Source organism: Trachypithecus francoisi, unplaced genomic scaffold (genome assembly GCF_009764315.1).
Source record: "Trachypithecus francoisi isolate TF-2019V2 unplaced genomic scaffold, Tfra_2.0 Lachesis_group4, whole genome shotgun sequence".
In the NCBI taxonomy this organism is placed as follows: domain Eukaryota; kingdom Metazoa; phylum Chordata; class Mammalia; order Primates; family Cercopithecidae; genus Trachypithecus; species Trachypithecus francoisi.
Genome location: NW_022681469.1, coordinates 127,645,184 through 127,665,366, shown reverse-complemented (window position 1 = coordinate 127,665,366; position 20,183 = coordinate 127,645,184). Strand labels below are relative to the sequence as shown.

Sequence of the window (20,183 nt, the reverse complement as noted above, 5' to 3'; positions counted from 1 at the left end):
CCACCCCATCTACCCCTGGATGATACAATCTTATAGCATCTCATGTGCCTGGGATAGAAAATCTTCATACATCATAAACACCCCAGGATATTATGACACAGGTATCCAGGCTTTGGAACACAACAATCAGTGTTTTTGTCTATGTGGAACACACATATGTAATGATTTTTGTATAGCAAGATTCAGAAAACAAAGGAAGCTGCTCACAGCTCACCACAAACTGTGAGGGAAGCAGTATCTCAGCATATTGGTAATCTACTGGTGGCACCCCAGTAAGGAGCTCCAATAGAAATGAATGAGTGAACAGTATGTTATTCAGATAATCAGTAAGTATAGTTTCCAACCAAGCTGAACTTTAGATAGTTTGGGCAAAAGTAGGTTTGAAATTGTTCTCTCTGGCAGGTATTTCTGTGGCATGACTCTGACATGGCCAAATAATTGGGGAATCACATGCTTTAACAAATAGTGGGGGCAGAGGCAGGGTTGAGGAACCTCCCAATACCCTCTGAATAGAAGGCCTTCCCATCTCCTATCAGTGGAAAATGAGGAACCAAACTTTCCTTCAAAACAACTTAGCAGGTGCTCAGTGCAGTTTAGTACTCCCACTCTTCTGCTTTACCAACAGTTTTCTCCTTTCACATTTTCCTGCAGATTCCACTGTTTTAATTATAGGCAAGAAAAACAATTTTTAAAAAAATGTAAGGGGATAATATTTATATGCAGTAAACGAAAGAAGAGTTATAAGAAGTTTTCTTTTTAAGAGGCTAATGACTATCTGGATTACCAAAAAAAAAAGCCCATGACTATAAACCAAATACACATTTCAAATAGCAATGATACAATAATACAGAATCAAACTGTTTTAAAGGTCACTTAAAAAGCATGAAGATGCATAAGAATAAGCCAGGATGTAGGTTTTAGTATTATAATATGATAATGAAAGCAATGATTTAACAATTGTTTTCTACCACCAAATAGAGCTAGTATAGTTTCATTATGGTATGAATGGTTTCCAGGTCCAATAAAAAATGTATTTTTCTTGTAAAGAATTTCTACAAAAGGAAATTTTCCAAAATTCAAAATATTTTACTAACTCTCCCCTACAAGACCAAATTTTGATACAAATGAAGTGATGCCATATAATTTGTACTAAATTCCAGCAAACAATATGACAGAATCAGTACAAACCAGAACATAAACAAAACAGAAAGACTATTGTTAACAGTCTGCTACCTATTACTTATAAAAAAAAAAAACCTTCAAAATTAAGTACAATTAAGATAGTTCAATTAAGTTCTAAAAAGTACATATTTTGAAAAGCAAGTCATTTTTATTTTTTTTTTTGAGATGGAGTCTTGCTGTGTTACCCAGGCTGGAGTGCAATGGCACTATCTCAGCTCACTACAACCTCCACCTTCTGGGTTTAAGCGATTCTCCTGCCTCAGCCTCCCAAATAGCTGGGATTACAGATGTCTGCCACCAAGCCCAGCTAATTTTTGTATTTTTAGTAGAGACAGGGTTTCAACATGTTGGCCAGGCTGGTTTTAAACTCCTGACCTCGTGATCTGCCCACCTTGGCCTCCCAAAGTGCTGGGATTACAGGTGTGAGCCACCGTGCCCGGCCTTATTTGATCTCTTTAAAGCTTTGATCCAAGATGCATGGTTGTAAATTGCTTACCTTGTCCATTTCCACTATTGTCAACATTAGCCAGACACAAACAGCCTTGATCAAATTCTTCTTTATCTCCCAGAATAGTAGACCACCAGTCACGGGCTTTAAATAAAGACATTTTCTTTCACACTAAAAAGAAAACATTTATAATAATCGAATTCACACTATGAATTAATAATTATGTCTTAAGGCATAGCAAATTAAACTTGGACAGATCTGAGAAGACATTTCTATATTAACTTTTTAATATTTTGTACACATAAATGAAACCACAAATCCAAATGGCGGGAAGCATTAATCAGATATTTTGCAACACCATTAGTAAATTGGGCTGAGAATTATACATTGATGTTGTGCTAATTCTCTCTTCCGAAACATTTAGGAGAGAACTGCAGAAAATAACAAAAGAACATATTCTTTGGAGGATCAAGATTCAAATTCCATCAGCACTATTGAACACATAAGTCTTCAGTGAAATACCTAACTTCCTTTCAGTCTAGTCATTGGCAAGACTGCACTACAGTTGGCCCTCCGTACCTGTGAGAGATTGGTTCCAAGACCCCACAGATGAAAAATCCCCAGTTGCTCAAGTCCCTTATTAGATATAATGACCTGGTACAGTCAGCCTTCCATATCCATAGGTTTCAACCTGCAGTTGGTTGAATCCATGGATGTGAAACCCGGGGATATGGAGAGCCAACTGCATCTCCTATTACAAAGAGTTGCTGAGACGAATGAGATCAAACCCATCAGTGACTAGCCCTGGAAATGGTATGTTACAGGTACTTAAAAAGCATTCACTTCCTCTTGCTATGCTAGTTACAGAAAGGCAAAACAGAAGAGGGAAATTCACACCAAAAATGAAGCAGGAAAATTGGGCTGCAGGACCATTTATACCAGTAACTATCTGTGTGTCCTCAGGCAACCCACATAACCTCTCCTTACTTTGATTTCTTATCTAGAATGACTATAGACCAGCCCTACCTACCACTGAGTTGCTGATATGGCAGATGTGACAGCACTTGGACCTTTTGAATTACAACACAGATTCACATGCCCTGGGACTCTACAACAGTTCATTTATTTAACATAAATGAGGCTTTCCTTCATGTTACACTGATTTAAATGGCAGTTAGGAAATGCAGTCAATTCTCCTTATTCACAAAAGTTATGTTTTATAAGGCCGCCGTAAACAATGAATTAGCAGATACTGAGCCATTGCTCCGAGGAGAAACACAGGGTTAGATAGATTCCGGCAAGCTTCTAGTAACAACATTTTCTTCAACCAATCAATACATAATGTAGTTTTTTGTGTGTTTCTATTTAAAGATACTTTATTTAATATGTATTGATGATTCATGACTATGGGAATCATGGCCACCAGCACTAGAACTCAGTCTGAACTAAGCTTATCTAATTGCACATACAGATGCTTTTCAATTTATAATGGGATTACATCTCAATAGAACCATCATAAATTGAAAATATTTTAAGTCAAAAATGCATTTAATATACCAGGGAAAAGATCAAAAATCAAAATTTGAAGTATGGTTTCTACTGAATGTGTATCACTCCCACAACATCCTAAAGTCGAAAAGTCGTAAGTCAAACCATTGTAAGTCAGGGGCCATCTGTCTGTTCTCCACAAGATACATCACAGCCTTCTTGCATTTAGGAACATTAGGCAGCACTTCAGTATTACATTTGCAGGCCACTTTAAACAGTGAAAACACCACACCTGCCTCCAAAAACAACCTACCAAAATGTGGGGGAAAACATGACACTAAATACTGTAGACCATGAAAGGACACTTGCTTATAGTATGAGAACTGAAACAAGAAAGCAGTTGTTTAACATCAGCTGGGAACATGAGCATCAGGTGATTCAATTTTTACTCTTTTGCACTTGACCACAAATGACCACAAAAGCATTGCGAGCACTGATTTGGGGGTTACAAATAAATTTTAGCAAGTAGGCAAATTCACGAATGATACGGAGTCTGCCAATAATGAGGATCAGCTCTACTTTTTTAAAATGTAGACCAATCTGCCTCGTGAAGTAAGCCTTCCACATGAGCTAATCATTGAAACCAAGGTCATTTGTTTTTATACAAAGTTGGCCAAGAACTTGGCTGTAAATAATGTGGTGGGAAAGTACAGACTCTGGAGGCAACCTGTGTGAGTTTGAATTCCTGCTCCACCACATACTAACCATGCAACCAGTGGAAGGTTACTAAAAGTTAATGAACGTCTCTGTACTTCGGCTTTCTCACTTACAAAACAAAGGTAAGAGTGGTGTCGTGATGATTAAATAAGAATGCAGTTTCCTACAGAAGTGGAAAAAATATGTGCAGGTCATATATATGATAAGGAACTAATATCCAGGATACATAAAGAACTCCTACAACTCAACAACAACAACAAAAACAAACTAGGCCATTAAAACATAGGCAAAAGAACCTGAACAGACACTTCTCCAAAGAAGATACACAAATGAGCTGGGCGTGGTAGCTCACACTTGTAATCCCAGCACTTTGGAAGGCAGAGACAGGAGGATCATTTGGGGTCAGAAGTTCTCGAGACCAGCCTGGCCAACATGGCGAAACCTCATCTCTACTAAAATACAAAAATTAGCCAGGCGTGGTGGTGGGCACCTGTAATCCCAGCTACTCAGGAGGCTGAGGCAAAAGAATTGCTTGAACCCAGGAGGCAGAGGTTGCAGTGATCCAAGGCCATGCCACTGTACTCCAGCCTGGGTTACAGAGTGAGACTCTGTCTCAAACAACAACAAAAAAGATATACAAATGGCCAGGAAGAATATGAAAAGATGCTCAAAACCACTAATCATCAGGGATATGCAAATCAAAACAATATCACCTCACATCCATTATCAAAAAAAACAAAAATATATTCAACCTAAGAATGATGACTGCAAGAAGGAAAAAACACAAAATAACAAGTGTTGGCAAGGACATGGAGAAAGTGGAATCTCTGTACACTGTTGGTGGGAATATAAAATGGTGCAGCTACTATGAAAAACAGTGGGTAGGTCCCACAAAAAAGGAAACATAGGGTCAGGCGCGGTGGCTCACGCCTTTAATTTCAGCACTTCGGGAGGTCAAGCCAGGTGGATCATAAGGTCAGGAGATCGAGACCATCCTGGCTAACACAGTGATACCCTGTCTCTACTAAAAATCCAAAAAGTGCCAGGTGTGGTGGCAGGCACCTGTACTCCCAGCTACTTGGGAGACTGAGGCAGGAGAAAGGCATGAACCTGGGAGGCAGAGTTTGCAGTGAGCCGAGATCGCACCACTGTACTAGAGCCTGGGCGACAGAGTGAGACTCCGTCTCAAAAAAAAAAAAAAAAAATTAAACATAGAAGTTTTGATCCAGCCATCCCACTTCTTGGTGGGTATCCAAAAGAACTGAAGACAGAATCTCAGAGAGATATTTTTACACACAGATTTACTGTATCATAATTCATAATAACCAAGAGGTAGAAGCAACCTAAACATCCATCAATGGATAAATGGATAAAGAAAATGTGGTATACCCATACAATGGAATATTATGCAGCCTTAAAAAGGAAGGAAATCTGACATATGCTATGTAGATGAACCTTGAGGACATTACGTTAAGTAAAATAAGCCAGTCACAAAAAGACAAATACCATATGATTCCACTTATGTGAGGTACCTAAAATAGTCACAGAAACATTAAGAATGGTGATTGGCCGGGCGCGGTGGCTCAAGCCTGTAATCCCAGAACTTTGGGAGGCCGAGACGGGCGGATCACGAGGTCAGGAGATCGAGACCATCCTGGCTAACACGGTGAAACCCCGTCTCTACTAAAAATACAAAAACTAGCCGGGTGAGGTGGCGGGCGCCTGTAGTCCCAGCTACTCGGGAGGCTGAGGCAGAGAATGGCGTGAACCCCGGGAGGCGGAGCTTGCAGTGAGCTGAGATCCGGCCACTGCACTCCAGTCCGGGCGACAGAGCGAGACTCCGCCTCAAAAAAAAAAAAAAAAAAAAAAAGAATGGTGATTGTCAGTGGCTAGGAAGAAAGGAGAACTGTTAATAGGTATATAGTTTTGACTTTGCAAGATGAGGAGTTCTGGAGATTGGTTGTACAACAATGTCAATTTACTTACCATTACTGAACTATATAGTTAAAAAAGGTTAGATGTTCAATTTTATGTTACATGTATTTTACCACAATTAAAAATAAAAAATATACAGTTTTAGTTTTTTACAAAAAGGAATACAGTAGACCACTCAGTACAATAGCTGGCACATAATAAGCACTCAATAAGTGTTAGCTGTTGCTCTGGTTTTGATCCCTTTTTATGATTTTTTAAATTTACATTAAAGAAAAAAACTCAATGTTCTAGTTACACTGTGGTACATCCACACCATATCAATATAACTTAAGAATTTAAAACATAACTGACACATGCAACTTGGATCGATTTCAAGAGCATTATGCTGAATGAAAAAAAAATCCAAAAAGGTAAAATATTAAATAATTACATTTCCAATTCTCAAAATGACAAAATCATAGTAACGTAGAACAGACATGTGGTTGCTAGGCTTACAGGAGGGTGTAACTATAAGGAGCTAATAATAAAAGGTACTTTCTTGGGGATTAATTTCTTAGAACTATCTACAAAAAAAAAAAGTGCATCCAAATTTGATTTGGTAAAATCCAAATCAAATCTATAGTTTAACTTTAGTATTATATTAACATCAATTTAATGGTGGGCTGGGCCCAGTGGCTAACATCTATAATTAGCCTAAGCAACATAGGGAGACCTTATCTCTACAAAAAATAAAAAAATTAGGTGGGCTTTGTGGTCCATGCTTATAGTCCCAACTACTCTCAGGAGTCTAAGGAGAGGATCAACTGAGCCCAGGAGTTTGAAGTTGCAGTGAGCTTTTTTGGGGGCTGGGAAACGGAGTCTTGCTCTGACACCTAGGCTGGAGGGTAGTGGCACAATCCCACTCACTGCAACCTCTGCCTCCCAAGTTCAGGCGATTCTCCTGCCTCAGCTTCCCAAGCAGCTGGGATTACAGACACCTGCCAACACGCTCAGCAAATTTTTGTATTTTAGTAGAGATGGGGTTTCCCCATGTTGACCAGGATGGTCTCCAACTCCTGATCTCAAGCCATCCACCCACCTCAGCCTCCCAAAGTGCTGGAATTATAGGTGTGAGCCATCGCGCCAGCCTGCAGTGAGCTTTGATCAAGGCACAGCACTCCAGCCTACAAAACAGAGATCCAGTCTCTACGACAAAAACAAATTTGATGGTTTTGATCACTGTACTGTTTTCATTGGGAAACCATTATTTTTACAACTTCTAAGTGAGTCTAAAATTCTTTCAAAATGACTAGTTTAAAAAAACAAATGCCAGGAGAAAAAAGAACGAAAACTCCATCCAAAGTCCTCTCTTTATGCTAAGAAAGAAATTAGATAAACACTGGAAGTTGATGGAAGTGAACAAATATCTAACAGGTAAACAAATTTATAATGAGTTTCAAAATATGTGGGAAACTTTCTGAAAAATATTTGCACCATTTGTTTTTACTAATGACATTATGTAACCATACAAATTGTCAGATTACTAAACTTCAAATCTGGGAGCAAGCATTCAAAAAACATAATAATCATCTGTATTATACTTTTACTGGATTTTTTGAGAGGAAAGTAACAGTATTCAATAAATCCCAGATAGTCTCACTATATATGCCAAATACCTAGGAGAATTGTAATATGCCATACCACTGGACTACAAGAATGAGGATACATCATTCTCTTACAGCTCAGAGCAGAATATTACCCAAATTCACACTTGAAATGTCAATGATTTCCTAGGAGGACTCACAGGACACAACACAGTCATCTTCATGGCTATGAAGGATGGCTATGATAAAAGGATAAAAAGGATAATCACGAAAGGGAAAGGTGCATGATGAGAAATCTGGAGAACACCAGACACAAGCTTAGAAGACAAAGGAGAGGTACAGGGGTTAAGAAGAAGAGGAATCCCACCGGGTGCAGTGGCTCACGCCTATAATCCCAGCATTTTGGGAGGCCGAACCAGGTGGATCACGAAGTCAGGAGATGGAGACCATCCTGGCTAACACGGTGAAACCCCGTCTCTACTAAAAATACAAGAAATTAGACGGATGGGGTGGCGGGCGCCTGCAGTCCCAGTTACTCGGGAGGCTGAAGCAGGAAAATGGCGTGAACCCGAGAGGCGGAGCTTGCAGTGAGCCAAGATCGCATCACTGCACTCCAGCTGGGGCGACAGAACGAGACTCCGTCTCCAAAAAAAAGAAAAAAAAAAAAAAAAAAAAGAAGAATTAGAAGAGGAATCCACCAGAAGCTTAAAAGGGGCATTCACTGACATCAAAACAAAGCTAGAAGTGAGTTATCTGGAAGGAAGTGGAAAAAAAAAAAATGTATCCAGAATAAGGGAGTGACCTGCTGTATCAAGTGCTCCCGATACACACCATAAAGGATGAAGACTTGGAGGCATAAGCTCCATTTGAAGACATAGCTACGGACAGAAATCAGTAGTAACCAACCAAAGAGTAAGTGATCCTCTGCTCACTCCTGCATCAGCCGGTTCAAAAGTCTCAGGGAGAAAAAATAAGAAAGGAAGAACTATACAACACTCAAGGAGGGTCTTACCTTTGCCTAACACAGGCAGAAAAGAAAACTTCATGGGTTTTCATCTTCTTGCCTAGAGAACACACTAAACCAAGTAAGGAAGAAAGAAGAGTTTTTTCTGTCAATGATAATGATACATTTTTTAAAAGTCAAAATCCTTAGATAAGTGACCACAAGAGACAAAGCTGGAGTTTGAATATAAATACTGCATCAAGTGAAAGTAGCTATCCTATGAAAATGACCTTAAAAATCTGCTAGTCAATAAATTTTTTCAGCTTGCTAGAATGAATACAAAAATATCCTCCAATATTATGATCTAGTGGGTTGTTAAAAGACAAAAAAAAATCAAAAAAATCCTCCAATATGAAAGAACTCACTTTCCAACAATGTCTACAAATAGGAATGCCTATAGAAGACATTCATTTCTCATTAACTTTTTTGTTTTTGTTTTTGTTTTTGAAATGGAGTTTCACTCTTGTTGCCCAGGTTGGAGTGCAATGGCACGATCTCAGCTCACCGCAAACTCCACCTCCCGGGTTCAAGTGATTCTCCTGCCTCAGCTTCCTGAATAGCTGGTATTACAGGCATGCACCACCACACCCAGCTAATTTTGTATTTTTAGTAGAGATGGGGTTTCTCCGTGTTGGTCAGGCTGGTCTTGAACTCCTGAACTTAGGTGATCCACTGACCTTGGCCTCCCAAAGTGCTGGGATTACAGGCATGAGCCACCACACCTAGCCTCATTTCTCATTAACTTCTAACCGAAAATTAGAAATTTATTTGTACTGACAAAATAACAAAGGCATCATTTAAATCCTTCTTGGCAAGGCACAGTGGTTCATGTCTGTAATGCCAGCACTTTGAGAGGCCAAGCCAGGAGAATTGGTTCAGGCCAGGAGTTTGAGACCAGTCTGGGCAACACAGCAAGACCCCATCTCTCCCCCTAAAAAAAAAAAAAAAAATTAGCCACTCTCCCATTTGAGCCCAGGAGCTGAGGCCACAGTGAGCCATGATTGTGCCACTGCACTCCAGCCTGGGCAACAAAGCCAGACCCTGTCTCTTAAATATATATATATTATTATTGTTTCTCCTGCTCCATCAATTTTTCCTTATTCACCCACCACTTTGTTCGCTCCTGAAATCCTCCTTTTCACAGAGTTTGGTTCCTTGCTACTCCAGGTGTACTCCCTGGATCAGCAGTATCTGTATCACTCAAAAACTTATGAGAAATGTTGAATCTCATCCTCCCCAAACGTATCTCCAGGTGAATCACAAGGACCTTAAGGTTGAAGAGGCACTGATATAACTGATACCTGATTGCCTAAGTGGATATTTTCTTATAGCAGAGCTCCAGTTTTCCCCTTCTTTTTCAGAGGGCCTCTGCTATCAGTTACCTTTTAAGGGCTCAAAAAAAAATTATTTTTCAAGTCAAAGACCTAAAACAGCTGTAAAGTATCCATCAATCAGCTGGTCCTCTCACTTTACAGGAGAGGTCCAGAGAAATTACATGATTCCCATACCTCACACAGCTAATGGCAGGACCTTGCTTCTGCATACTCTCTCCCTGGTCTCTAGACCCCTGTCTCATCAGGCTGCCAATAATCTGCAATTTAATATCAAAAAACTGAAAAAGTATGTGGATGGAAGGATTTTTTGTTGTTGTTTGTTTGCTTTGTCTTAATCTTTAAAGACCAAGACCGCGGAGGAATGGCTAATTTTTAAACCTACGTCCAATAAATAGCTCTTCCTCACAAGAACATAGCTACCTTAATTATTTCAGAACAATATTTCAGAGCAACAACAAAGACTTTCATGCCAGGGCAAACATAAGGTCATGCATAGGAGAATTTCATAAATTCCATTACATAAACATCTGTATGTTTGTTCCCCCAATGTCGGAAGTAGTATCATGCACCATTGTAGACAATAATTTATTGAACAATAAGGACTTATATCTTTAAAGAATTAATGAACAATAGAAAAAAACAATTGGGCTGATAATCAATAATCACCATTTGTTTCCGAAGTGCCTCTCTCCAGTTTCAAAAGTAGAAGCAGAGAAGGAGCACTGCCCACCCCGAAGAAATTAAGAAACCCCAAACTCTCATCAGTACAAAGTTGGGATACCACTAATTTCCTTTGATAAAAACCGGGTGGATTTCAAAAGACAATTTAGGCAGCAGTGGTGGCAGCCGCTGCGAAGACACTGGCTGCAGCGTGGGAGACATAGCAGGGGCTGCCCACACTGTGGAGCCAGCAGGGGCCGGGAACAGGCAGGAGCCCCGCCCCCTACCAAGTTGGAGGGGCAGGAGCCCCGCGCTCCTGGGCGCAGATGCAGCCACTCAATCACAGCTCCAGATCCAGGCATCCCTGCACTGTCGGTGGCCCGGGAAGCACCCCTGCCCCTGCAGTTTGGAAGTGCCCACTCCCGCTCCCTGGCCCCTCCCAACTCCCAGAGCCCACTCCGATTTCCAACCAAAGTTGAAGCCGAGCCCAGGTGCTGTGGCAACCCGGCCATGTGTGTGCGTGCTCGGGGCGGTGTTGATACACCAGTCCCCTAATACCTCGGTCCCCTCTGGACTCTGGGTGCAGGCAGCACAGGAGGGACACACACGGGGAGCTGAGGGCTTGAGGATACTCCACTGGTATACCCAAGAACAGAGGAGACCCTCTGCTGACTCAAGAAGAAATAAAAAATCTGAATAGATCCATAATAAATAAAGAAATTGAATTAGTAATTTAAAAACTATCCACAAAGAAAAGGCCAGGCCAAGACAGATCCACTGGTGGACTCTACTAAACAATTAAAGCAAAATTATACCCATTCTTCAAAAACCACTCCAAAAAACAAAAGAGGAGAGAATACTTCCCACCTCATCTTATAAATCTAGTTACCCTGAGCCAAAACCAAACACATCACAAGAAAACAACAGACCAATATCCCTTATGAATATGGATGCAAAATCCTCAACAAAATACTACTAGCTAACTGAATCCAACAATATATAAAAAGTATTATATAACATGTCTAAATAGAGTTACCTGAAGAATGCAAGATAGGCATCCTTAACATCCAGAAATGAATTAATGTAAAATCAATAAAATCTAAATCAAAAGCCACTTGATCACCTCCATAAATCCAACTCTTCCATTATAAAAAACACTCAAAACACTAGGAATAGAAGGTTCCTCACACTGATAAAAGGCATCTATGCAAAATCCACAGCTTACATCATACTTAATAGTGTAAACTGAACACTCCCCTCCTAAGATCAGGCATAAGACAAGGATGCCTGCATTCACCACTTGCATTCAAAATCATACTGGATGCTCTCAACTATAGCAATTAGGTAAGAAAAGGAAATAAAAGGCTTCCAAATGGGAAAAGAAGAAGTAAAACTATCTTTACTCACAGATGACATAATCTTGTATATAGAAAATCCTAAGGAATTCACAAAAAAAAGATTAGAACTACTAAATGTGTTAAGCAAGGTTGCAGGATATAAAATATACAAATATCAATTATATTTCTATATTCTTGCAATGAACAATCCAAAATGAAATTTAAAAAGTAATTACATTTACAATAGTACCCAAAAGAGTAAAGTACATAAGTTAGCCAGGTATGGTGGTGCGCACCTGTAATACTAGCTACATAGAAGGCTGAGGCAAGAGGATCACTTCAACTCAAGAGTTCAAGATTACAGTGAGCTATGATCACACCACTACACTCCAGCCTGGGCAACAGAGCAAGACTTCATTTCAAAAAAAAAAAAAAAAAAGAATACTTAGGAATAAATTTAACAAAAGAAATGTAAAACTTATGCTCTGAAAACTATGAAAACATTGTTATAGAAATTAAAGAAGATCTAAATAAATGGAAACATCCCATGTTCGTGGATCTGAAGACTTAATATTGTCAGGATGGCAATACTTCCCAAATCAATCTGCTGATTCAATGTAATCCTTATCCCAATGTAATCCTGTATCCCAATGTAATTCCCAGATGACATCTCTGTAGAAATCAACAAGTTTCTTCTAAAATTTGTATGGAATTTCCAGGGACCCAGAATAGCAAAAACAATCTTAAAATTAAAAAAGAACAAAGGTAGAGAACTCACACTTCCCCATATCAAAACTTACTAACGCAATAATAATTAAGCCAGTATGGCACTAGCATAAGGATAACATAAAGATAAATGGAAACTACTGAGAGTCCAGAAATAAACCCATACATCTATGATCAACCGATTTTCAACAAAGGTGTCAAGAACATTCAACAAGTAATTGCAACAGATGGGTCTAAGATGACCGAATAGTCACATGCAAAAGAATGAAATTGGATGCTTACCTCTAATCATATGTTTAAAATTAACTCAAAATGTGTCAAAGATCTAAGTACAAGCTAATGTACAGATAAAACTATAAAACTTGAAACTCTTAGAAGACAATATAAGTAAATCTTTATGACCTCAGATTTGGCAATGGATTCTTAGATTTGACACCAGAAATGTGAGCAATGAAAAATAAACAAGGGCCAAGCATGGTGGCTAATGCCTGTAATTCCAATACTTTGGGAGGCCAAGGCAGGAGGATTGCTTGAGCCAGGAGTCTGAGACCAGCCTGTGCTGATCCCATCACTACAAAAAATATAAAAATTAGCCAGGTGTGGTGGTGTGTACCTGTAGTTCCAGCTACTGGGGAGGCTGAGGTGGGAGAATAGCTTGACACTGGGAGGCTGAGGCTACAGAGAGCCATGATTGCACCACTGCACTCCAGCCTGGATGACAGAGCAAGATCCTGTCTCAAAATAAATAAATAAACAAAGAAAGCCAGGTGCAGTGGCTGACGTCCGTAATCCCAACACTTTGGGAGGCTGAGGCAAGCAAATTGCTCAAGCCTGAGAGTTTGAGAAGAGCCTGGGCAACAAAGCGAGACCCCATCTAAACAAAAAATAAAAAATTAGCTGGGCATGGTTGTGTGTGCCTATAGTCCCAGCTACTTGAGAGGCTGAGGCAGGAGTTTGAGGTTGCTGTGAGCTAAAATCATGCCACCACACCTCAGCTTGGGTAGCAGAGTGAGACTCTATCTCAAAAAAACAAAATAAATAAACTAGACTTCATCAAAACTAAAAACTTTTGGGTTTCAAAGGTCACCATCAAGAAGATGAAATGATGGGAGACAATATTTGCAAATCATATATCTGATAATACACAAGAACTCATACAACTCAATAATAAAAAAAAAAGTCCAATTAAAAATGAGCAATGGGTCTGAATAGGTATTTTTCCAAGTAAGATATACAAATGGCCAATAAGAACATAAAAAGATGCTCAAGGCCGGGTGCAGTGGCTCACACCTGTAATCCCAGCACTTTGGGAGGCCAAGGCAGGTGATCACCTGAGGCCAGGAGTTTGAGACCAGCCTGGCCAACATGGTGAAACCCCATCTCTACTAAAAATACAAAAAAAAAAATAGCCAAGCATGGTGGCAGGTGCCTGTAATCCCAACTACTTGGGAGGGTGAGGCAAGAGAATCGCTTGAACCCGAGAGGCAGAGGTTGCAGTGGGCCAAAACCACACCATTACACTCCAGCCTGGGCAACAAGAGCAAAACTCTGTTTCAAAAAAAAAAAAGCTCAGCATAATTAGTCATTAGGGAAATGCAAATCAAAACTATGAGATATCACTTCACACCTACTATGACAGAATCAAAGAAGTCAGATAGTAATAAATGTTGGTGAGGATATGGAGAAATCAGAACCCTCATATACTGCTAGTGGGAATGCAAAATGATGCAACCACTTTGGAAAGGAATCTAGAAGTTACTCTAACACTTAAACACAGAATTACCATATGACCCAGCAATTTAACACTGAAGTATCTATCTAAGAGCAATGAAAACATATGTCCATACAAAAAAACTTACACATAAATGTTTATAGTAGCATTACTCATAATAGCCAAAATTTGGAAACAACCCAAATGTCCATCAGCTGATGAATATATAAACAAAAGGTAGTATCTATACAGTGGAATATTATTTGGCCATAAAAAAGAAAAGAACAAAATACTGATATATGTTACAACATAAATGAATAAAAGCACATAGGTTTTAGAATGAGACATATCTGGCTCTTAAAAACATGCTAAGTTAAAGAAGCCAGTCACAAAAGGCCACCTATTATATGATTCTGTTTATATAAAATATCTAGGATAGGCAAATTCATAGAGACAGAAAGTAGATTCGTAGTTGCTTAGGTCTCAGGTTAGGGGAGAACGAAGAGGGAAGGAGAGTTATAGCTAAAGGATGTGCGGTTTCTTTCTGAGTTGATAAAAATATTCCAAACTTGGCTGTGGTAATGGTTACATGTACCTGTGAATATACAAAAAATGAACTGAATTTTATGCATTAAATGGGTGAATTGTATAGTATTTGAATTATATTTCAACAAAGCTGTTTTTTTTTTTAAAGAGAACAAATGGTGATGGATACACAGGGGTTCATTTTGTTATTCTTTATGCTTTTGCTTATGCTTCGAATTCCCCCATAAACAAAAATGAAGTTTCTTTTTTTTTTTTAAGTAGAACACTCCTGTATTTTGGCCACATTTACCATTAGGCCAGGAGCAGTGGCACGCACCTGTAATCCCAGCACTTTGGGAGGCCAAGGCGGATTTATCACTTCAGCTGAAGAGTTCAAGACCAGCCTGGGCAACATAGTGAGATGTCGTCTTTGCCGAGCATGGCAGAAAAAACAAAAATTTTTTAAACTACTTTAAATATTAAAAAAAAAAGTGCAATAGCAAATTAAATTTAGAAGGTCAGCAAAATACATTCTGCCCTTTTTCCTGGAAGACATCCTAAGTCATCAAGAAAATGAAAAATTAGCCATAAATTGAGACACAAATAAAATGCTCATCTGTATTCCAATCTAGGAAAGATATAGGCCTTGACATTGAGATATTAAGATAAGCAGTTGGATAGGGGAGGTCTGGTACTGACAGGTTAGGAAGGATGGTAAGGACCAATAGTAATAAACATTTTTCAGTCATGAAACCTGGCTTTTGGGTTACAAAAATAAACAAAAAGTGTTTTAAATAACAAAAAATAAAATATGTATACACTGATTTTTTAAATTCGGTTTAGTTAACTGTCTTGAATAAGGAACCGAGGTTAGCATTTTATCCCCTTTTCATTCAGTGTTGATTTCCAGTTGCTCACTGATTTGTCTTTTAAGTAACTGTAAAATAAAAACCAGGTTTTTAATGACACCACCTTAAAGGAAAGTATCTACTAATCATTTACTAAAGCCCAGTCAGGATTCTAAATGCTTTACAAGCATTCTATTTTAATCTTCATAACAAAACTACAGAGTAAATTGTAGATACTATTATTCAGGTATCCTTGAATACAGAGAGGTTAAGAAACCTGTGCCAGTGGTCTCACTAGTTAAGTGATGTGCAGTACCTAAACCCAGACTGTCTACTCCAGAACCCTAAACAAACGGCCTATGCACACGCCCCTCCATGTAGGCTATAAAAACAATAGCTCTATTCACACTAATTCTAATCACTACAAGTTCAAACTGCAGGCAAGTACGTCATACATTTGATTAAATTGTTAAAGGATGATTAGAAAACAATAATTTGAATGTTGTAACAGGTGCATTCCTATAAATAGGCACAACAGATTAGCTTCTAATGCCTTATTAGAATAATAAATGGGAGATAATCTCCTTACCCCCTAAACTCTAGAAATTCTCTTCTACATTCTTCACTTGACGCTTTTTTGTTTTGAATACTTACGTTTTCTACAACAAATTTACTCAGATTCAGGTTTCATTTAAGAGGTGGCTGTATTAACACCTCATTGACCTAGTCCTACAATATGATCAGCTGCGAAAATAATAATCCCAAAGAATGCTGTGGGAAAAACATACGGGTTTGAAGGTCAGTTCTGGAAACAGACCTTGAAGCTGTTGTTCATTTTCAGAGCTTTGCTTTCTCCAGGTTATGCTAGTGTCACCTCAAATTTAAGAAAGTAGAAACCAGTTCTTCCAGTCAAAGAAAGATGACAAATGCATATAGCATTAGAAGTATACTGCTTTTGAAGGCAGTAATACAAGGGCTCACTGTTGGAATTTTCAACAAAAGACGCAAAGGGCAAAACAACACCAAATTTGGAGTAGGACAGCTCTGGGTTCACTTTCTGACCACATTTCCACTACATGACCTGAAACAAGTCCCTCATCCTCTAGTATCTCAACTGTTCTAGGATGGAGGAGGATAAAATGGTCCAACCCATAGCAAGTACTCAATAGTCAGTAATAACCTAACAGTAGAAACAGTGGTGGTGGGAGAGACGGGGGTAGCAGTGGTAGTGGAAAGAGACACTGGTAGTGTGTTCTGTGCAAGACACAATTACGAATGCCAAACTCACCCTCTGGACTGAAATTTGAAATGGGACTCACAAAGACTGATAGCAATCACTAATGGAAATGTTATTAATCAGCAGGGATGTTTTATAATAACTTCATGTATTTTAATAATTTTCAAAAAATATGTGAAAGTATTCTAAAGCGTAAGACTTACTACATCGCTCAAAAGGTGTAAAAGTTTTAAAATTACTATATATACTATTGCTGTTGGATTTTTTCCCTTCAATGAGCATTTCTATCAAGAAGTTGTACCATAAATATGTGTATAGTTGTAATTTAACCACAACAATTACACGCAATGAAAAATCCCTTAAAGTCTGACAAATAACTTGTAACTTGTTTTCAAAATAAAGTTTTTTTAAATTATGCTTTAAAAACTTCTGGGTTTTCTAGCTTCTTTTTTTAATTCTTCTGCTTATTCATGAAAAAAATCTCAGTAACTGTTTTCTTTATAAAATGCTAATAAGTTCGAAAATCTTTCTCTCTCTGAATGCTGGCCAACTTAAGACCCAAAGCTTATCCTGCAGCATCTTTCAAGTTGTTTATCAATGAGGACATGTAAGATGTGTATACATGTAAGATACGGTTTCATTTTTAAAGTAAAAGTGAGATACCCAAAAAAAAACATTCCTCCAGGAAATTGAAGTCAAATGCAGGACTTGACTGGCAGGAAGTGCTGATAAAATCAGCACATCTCATCTAAACTGTTGTAGTCTCCAAGTAAAAAGAGGAGAAATAATAATCCTATTACGAGAAGGATTGGGGGTATTAGTACATGCATCCTACTTCAGTCGTAGGCTGGGAACTGCTTTGCCCATTTACTCACAGACCTGTTGAAGTGTCTCAGGAGGATGCTCATGCTCCATGTGACATTCCTCAATGGAATCCTTAAAAATTCTCATCCCTTTTTTCTCAAAGGTATTCACAGAATCGCATACACTTTGTGCTCCTAGTGTTTATTCCAGTGCAAACATCTTTCTAAGAAATCAATCACCTTACAGCCCCCAAACCATTATATTGCATTGGAGGATCTTGTTCACAAAATAAAAAATGGAAAGGGCATTCACGTACCCGAAGTTTAATACCAGACATATCATCTTACCTGATGCCACGTCAGATGAGCTCTGTCTCACCTTTCTGCGAACCCTCGTTCCGCAAATTTTCCTTTATGAACGCCTGACAAGGTCCCAGTGATGGAGCAGAGGGAGCAATAACGGATGGTGCAAAGAAAAGCAACCTTTAGCTTTACTATTCCTTCTCGTCCTCCAGCTGAAAGTTGTTCCACGTCCCGGGCAAAGAGAGCCCCACCAGGCAGCACCACCAGCTCCACAGAGTTGGAGTGATTCCCCCAAGAAGCTCCCCTGCGCCCCCCGTCACCCCACAGAGACCAGCAGAGGAAACGCCACCTATCCCTTGGAAGACACTAGGCAGGCAAGAACAAATCCAAGTCCTGCTGCTCACACCGAGGAGGAAAGGATGGAGGAGTTGGCGAATGGGATGTAGCAGAAACCCGACGGCCGCAGCGGAAGGGACACCTCCCTTCCCAGACTAACTCTGAGCCATCTTCGCCCTGTTGTCATAGCACTTACAACGGACGCCACTGCGCAATCACGCCGCGCCGCGCCGCCTTCTGGGGGCTGGAGTCCAGAGAGGCTGAGGCGCGAAGGAGGAGACCGACTTATCAGGGGCCCGCGGTTGGAATTAGATTACTGCTGGGGCGGGGTTCGAATGAACCACGGCCTGGTTCTTATTAGCAGAGAAGGATAATTACTGTAGTCCTCTGCCCCGTCATGACAGCAGTTCCGCAAGGAAGACCCGCCTCCCGCCTGGGCTCCGGGCGCAGGCCACCGCCCCCAGAAGCGTGCCCGCCCCTCCCCTCGGCGCGTGTGGGTGGGGCCTAGCGGGGACAGGCCGACGCGGGCATCTAGGAGGTGCTCTGCGATTCCGCGCTTCTGAGAGTTCCAATCGCCGTGTGTTTTTCCTGCCGGGACACTCATAAGGGCTTCGTCCATGCACCGCGCGACCGTGGCGAGGGTGGTCGCGGTAGCGAGCGCCAGCGTGAGCGCCCTGGTGGCGGGGGTGGTGCTGGCCCAGTACACATTCACCTTGGAGAGGAAGACGGGCGGAAGACCAAGATCATAGAGATGATGGAGCTTTTGAACAGTTTCCAGTTTTTCCTTTTCCTACTATTTAAAACAGCGCTGCTTGGAAGTTACTTGTGCCTGTTTCGTGATACACGTGTTAAATATATTTTCCGTCGATGCCTTAGAGTGGATTTCCTGGTACATGGGATTGGATCTATGTCTTCTTTTGTTTTTTACTTTTTTAAAAAATCTTTACATTCAAATTCAGTGTAGCCAACCTTGAAATTTTTCTTGTTTGCTTTTTTCAGTGGATTCTAGTGTAGGCTTTAAATTTCCTGTATTTCACCACCAATCCACAAATCCACATTCCCAGTAGAAAATACCATTGTAGTTTTAGTTTTTTGGTTTTGGGTTTTGTTTTGTTTTGTTTTGTTTTTTTAACTGAGACTGGGTCTTACTGACAGGGTCGCCTAGACTGGAGTGCAGTGGCACGATCACCGCTCATTGAAGCACTGAAGCCTCAACTTCCCAGGGTCAAATGATTCTCCCACCTCAGCCTTCCTAGTAAGCTGGGACTACAGGCACAGACCACCACGCCCGGCTAATTTTTGTATTTTTTGTAGAGACAGAGTTTTGCCATGTCCAGGTTGCTCTGGAACTCCTGGGCTCAAATGATCCACCCACCTTGGTCCCCCAAAGTGCTGGGATTGCTGGTGTGAGCCACCACGTCTGGCCCCAATAGTTTCAAAAATGACCTTTCAGTCAAAGCCTTGGTAATATAACCAGTTTCCAATTGTATTCTGCTATATAGACACAGCAGATTTTTATTAGACTTATTGAAATGTACATATTACCACAAGAAGACTCACAAATGGTTTTCTAATTATGGAGGAATCAAGTAAAGAGAAAAAAAGTTTTTATCTCTGTTTACACAAGTATACTTTATCAAATTGCTATAAATTATAAATAGCTTAAGAGACAAGATTTTCTTAAATCTGGAAAAAAATATTTGAGTAAAGAACCAACAACATTTGAAATAAAGTCATAAAAACATTGTCTTCATCAGTTATTTAAACTCATGTAATTAATTTTTGTTCTGCCTGATCTTGATTAATAGTTTCATGAACTCACTTTTTTATTACAGTTCTAGAAATTGTTATTTTGTCTATTGATCTTCAAGCTTTTAGAAACCTGTATTTAAGAGCATTTTTTAGGGCCAAGCACAATGGCTCATGCCTGTAATCCCAGCAATTTGGGAGGCCAAGGTGGGAGGATCATTTGAGGCCAGGAGTTCAAGAACAGCCTGGCCAACATAG

The 20,183-nt window shown here is 39.8% G+C and overlaps 1 protein-coding gene across 9 annotated transcripts in view; it reads right to left on the bottom strand.

Moving 5' to 3' along the window:
- The window catches only part of BBS9 (Bardet-Biedl syndrome 9), a 602,892-nt gene extending 584,214 nt beyond the window's left edge, over nucleotides 1-18,678 (bottom strand). For 2 of the 9 annotated variants that reach the window (XM_033193468.1, XM_033193466.1), the window contains exons 1-2: nucleotides 17,886-18,607; nucleotides 1,679-1,801 (exon numbers count right to left, since the gene is read on the bottom strand). In XM_033193468.1, coding sequence (XP_033049359.1) covers nucleotides 1,679-1,790 — 112 coding nt within the window. In that variant the 5' untranslated portion in view covers nucleotides 1,791-1,801; nucleotides 17,886-18,607. Of the gene's footprint in view, nucleotides 1-1,678; nucleotides 1,802-8,365; nucleotides 8,485-17,885 lie in introns of those variants that run through there. The other 7 variants (XM_033193460.1, XM_033193467.1, XM_033193463.1 and 4 more) reach the window with 6 other exon arrangements.
- Between the last annotated feature and the right edge of the window lie 1,505 nt (nucleotides 18,679-20,183).